The sequence below is a fragment of the Frankliniella occidentalis genome, unplaced genomic scaffold, assembly GCF_000697945.3.
Source record: "Frankliniella occidentalis isolate FOCC.00 unplaced genomic scaffold, Focc_3.1 Scaffold536, whole genome shotgun sequence".
Taxonomy (NCBI): Eukaryota; Metazoa; Arthropoda; class Insecta; order Thysanoptera; family Thripidae; genus Frankliniella; species Frankliniella occidentalis.
In genome coordinates this window covers 48,535-52,825 of record NW_026267653.1, presented here as the reverse complement: position 1 = coordinate 52,825, position 4,291 = coordinate 48,535, and the positions used below count along the sequence as shown (strand labels likewise).

The 4,291-nt window shown below is 44.0% G+C and overlaps 1 protein-coding gene across 1 annotated transcript; it reads left to right on the top strand.

The window, feature by feature from the left end:
* Nucleotides 1-6: 6 nt before the first annotated feature.
* Nucleotides 7-3,085, top strand: LOC113216168 (uncharacterized). The gene is made up of 2 exons (XM_026435915.2): nt 7-181; nt 886-3,085. Exons 1-2 carry the CDS (start codon nt 25-27, stop codon nt 2,634-2,636), a joined length of 1,908 nt encoding a protein of 635 aa, XP_026291700.2. The 5' UTR covers nt 7-24; the 3' UTR covers nt 2,637-3,085.
* Nucleotides 3,086-4,291: the final 1,206 nt, after the last annotated feature.

Here is a 4,291-nt window from a genome sequence, read left to right as displayed (position 1 = left end):
AAGATCTTCCGAGAGAACCCTACCATGATTCTGGGACCGGATGAGCTTAACACACTAAGGACTCAGCTGGCTCACGTCCGCCTCTTCATCATCGACGAGGTGTCCATGGTAGGCCGAGAGACATTCGCCCAGATCGACTCCCGTCTTCGGCAGATTTTCAACAGTCAAGAGCCGTTTGGAGGTAATTTATCGATGTGTACCACCTTTAAACTTCCGCGACTTTTTTCCCCTTCATGTTTCACTCTTTGTACTATTTTGTCCTTCCTTTCCCTGTCAGTTTCTCTTCAGTTCATAAATTTTTCACATGTCTCCGCCTACTCTTGACAACAAAAGAGAAACTTTGTTTCACTGCACCAATTCTGGCGGTGGTGCTTATCCTAAGGGGCGATGATTTCTGGTGTATATTATTTCCTCATTTGAGATTTAAAAAAATGTCTCCACATAAGGGGGCAGAATTAAAACAACTTTCAAAGTTTCTATTTTTTGTTTTTTTTCAAAAAAAAAAAAAAGATAATTTGACTTGCTCCTGTTACACAAGATATAACCGAATTCCCGTTTCAATTTGTAGTTATTGTGATACTGATTTCCAAAAAGCTTTTGCTCAGATTTGTCCGTCAATTTTCGTCGGAGGAATCACAAATCAAACCTTTTTAACTAAAGAACACTAATATCAGTCATGACATGCGATTTGTAACCTAAACATGAATCAATTTGACAAATCGGGTGTTATTTTCAGTCCAGTGGTCTGTAGAGAGACTACACTGAATCACTGAACAATATGTTGATCATTTTCTGTTGTTAAGGGTGTAACCTATTTCGTATAACCAGTGCTAAAAATCCATTTTTTATCGACTGACCCATTAACAGCAATATTTTGATTTGCAGGCAGATCTGTGATCACCTTTGGTGACCTTAATCAGCTCCGACCAGTTAAAGACGCTTGGATATTCGACCCACCCAGAGATGATATTGGTGTCCTCGCAGGTTCAAGTCTCTGGCACCGATTTAAGTTCTACAGGCTCACTCAGATCATGCGACAGCAAGAGGACACCCAGTATGCGGAGGCATTAAACCGCATTCCTACCGGGGAAACAACGATTCAGGACGACGAAATGTTTCGGTCCCGCGAGATTTCAAGGCTTGCGCAGCAGGGCATTTACCCTCCCAGTGACGCTTTTGTCATTGTAGAAACCAATGCCCAAGTAGACAACTTTAACGCAGATTTTCTGCGAACCCTGGACACGGAGTCCTGCCAAAGTCCAAGTATGGACATATGCTTGGGCGAGGGCTCGGCGCGGGCTAGGCAGCGTGAGTTGGAGAGAGTCCAGGACTGGCCCATCAGCAAGACGCAGGGTCTGCCCCGAAACCTGGAAGGAAGGGTTTCGGCGCCATACATGGTCACCGTCAACCTGGCGACGCCTGACGGCCTAACCAACGGGTCCTGCGGAACGTTGCGGCACATTCAGTGGGGCCGCACTGGTGACGGTCAGCGCATTCCTATTCGCCTGTACATTGAGTTCTCTGATGAGTCTGTTGGTAGGCAAACGCGGGCCGACAACAGTGCCGTTATGGCCAGGGATGGCGTGGATGCCAGGCTGACGCCAATTGAGCGCGTGTCGAGATCCTTCGTTGCACGGTTAGGTTCTCTTTTCAAGATTGTAAGGAAACAGTTCCCACTGGTGGTGTGCAAGGCCTTGACTGTTTGGAAGTGTCAGGGAAGCACCATGCGGGCTGTTGTTGTGGTTATGAGGGAGGAGCGGCGGATGGAGCGACGCCCGTTCTACGTGGGAACGAGCCGTGCCACCGCTCTGCAGGGTCTCTTCATTCAGGGGACGTACCGACGGCCTGCACCACCTGGCCCAAACGACTCAGTCCTGATTGAGATCCAGCGGCTGGAGCTTCCAGAGAATGCGGTTCAGTTTAGCATCGAATTTCCTGAACTCCATATAAACGCCGACGGCTTGGTCGCGTTGTTTCATAACATTGTGTCACTTTACAAGCACCACAGCCACGTTGTGCAGGACCTCAGCTATACCAGATCAGACATCATAATGCTGTGCGAGACTAGAACAATGCCTCTGGACGACATCTCTATTCCTGGATTCGAACTGCTGCATCGCAGGGACTGTATCAGGGCCACGCGCCACCCTTTTGGAACGACGCTGTACGTCAGGCATGGGCTCACCGGGCGTGTAGAAGTTATTTTTCATGAGCCAAGTGTGACCGTTTGGCGTGATGGTCACTTACACTCCTTCGTCGATGTTGTCGGCCTCTTGGTGTCCGGTCAAAGGACGGCGGGGATCGTGTTTCTGCACCGGTCCCCGCTGAGTACTATGTCAAACTTCAGGCAGCATTTCGGGGCTTGTATGCAGACTCTCCAGGAGCGAGGGGTGCAGGCGATAACAGTAGTTGGCGATTTCAACATCAACCTGCAGGATGCGACGGCTGCTTCTCCCTTGCTGGGATACATGAGTGATTTTGGGCTGCAGATCATGGTCAATGAAACTGAAGTGTCCACAGACAACGGAACACTCATTGATCTCTGCTTTAGTAATGATTCATCAGCTCAATCTTATATCACTGAGTCTGTAATAAGCGATCACAAGCCTATATGGTTCAAGCTTGACCGGCTGTAGTTTGTGCATGTCTGCAGTTGTGTGTATGATAGTACCGATTCACACCTTTTCTTGCCGTGGAAAATTTGTGTCTATTTCATTCTGTACTGCCCAAATTTTTGTTGTACAATATATATAAAACTCGTGTGCATATGGTGCTTTCACGTTTTGTTAGCACTTTTTGTTAAACTTTTCAGTATTTTATTGTGTAGTGTTTAGTGTTTGAACACTTGATTTATCAGTGTAAATGATTTTATAGTATTGTATGAAGAGTTGTTGTCTTAGTTGCTAACTTTTTTTGACAATTTGATCCTACCTTGAACAACATAATTTATTTTGATTTTAGATTTAACTAATTTATAGGCTTTCTAAATGAAAAGTTCTAGAGCTGCAACGTTATTTATGCTTTGAAAATGCTTGTGATAAACGCTTTGCTAAAAATTTAAAATATATAGACTTCTATAAACATGCTCGTTTAAATTTTACACACATAACCCAGTCACAAAATCGGCCTTTTTTATATATATATTTAAAGATGTATAGCCCTTAAGGTCAAGTAATTAATCATGCAGTATTTTGCACTGAAAATATTCTTTGAACCTTCGTGCACACAACAGTATACCCGAAATGTCCTTTTTACGGTCTACGAGATATTTGCTTTTAAAGTTAAGGCTGCGCTCCATGCTGCCTTATTAAAGTCCGCTGCGGCCTGCCCATCGAACCTGAATTTTTTAAAGACTACATTGTGAGGAGTAATTCGAGACGGTTGAAAAACTTATTAATAGATTCGTCTTTCAATTCTGCGTCGATAGCATACAAGGAAAATTGATCTTTATGATTAAATAAGCAAGATATGAACTGAGTTGAGCAGCGTGTATAACGGGCGTTCCCGTAAGGCCACTGCTTAACCACAAATGACTACTCTCACTTTCATGGACTCATGCACCTTGCAAAGAAAATTTGCAACCCCAGGTGTTCTATATGAACTGACCAGCATATAGTCGTATACAAATTCTTATAACAAAACATACAAAAACTTAAATTTCATTTTAAGGGTTGTGTCCGAAATGTGCTTAAGGGCCATACCACTTTAAGATAATGTTGATCCAACTCCAAACCAACAAAAAGTAGACTGCACATCTTAATGTGTGAGCAGTACTCTAGACTGGCTGAGCTGTAAGCGTGGCCAGCACGGAATTTAGTGCTGACACTCTCAATCGGTTAAGGTTATTCCTCATTTTTGGAACGGGCACTTATTTGCAAACGGGAGAGAGGAAAGTTGATGACGAGGAATAACTAACAGAAAGAAATAATAACAAATAATATTCATGATAAAAAAAACAAAAAACAGCTCAACTTCGCTCCGCCGGCAACTCTGTTCGGCAGGGGCCGGGCCGGGCCTGCTTAGCCCAAAGGGCACTATTTTCACAAGTTACCCCTTAGAAGACCATCCATGGATGGATATTGCAATATTTTCTAAATTTGTTATGTTTATTTTTGGGCCACTTTCGTGATCGAAACTCCCTCTAGCGCCTAAACGGTGAGAGATAGAGCAAAACGGACGAAATTTTCGCCCAAAGGGCTCTACTTTTGCAAGTTACCCCTTAGAAGACCATCTTATATTTTCTAAAATTATTAGGTTTATTTTTGGGCCACTTTCGTGAGACAAACTCCCT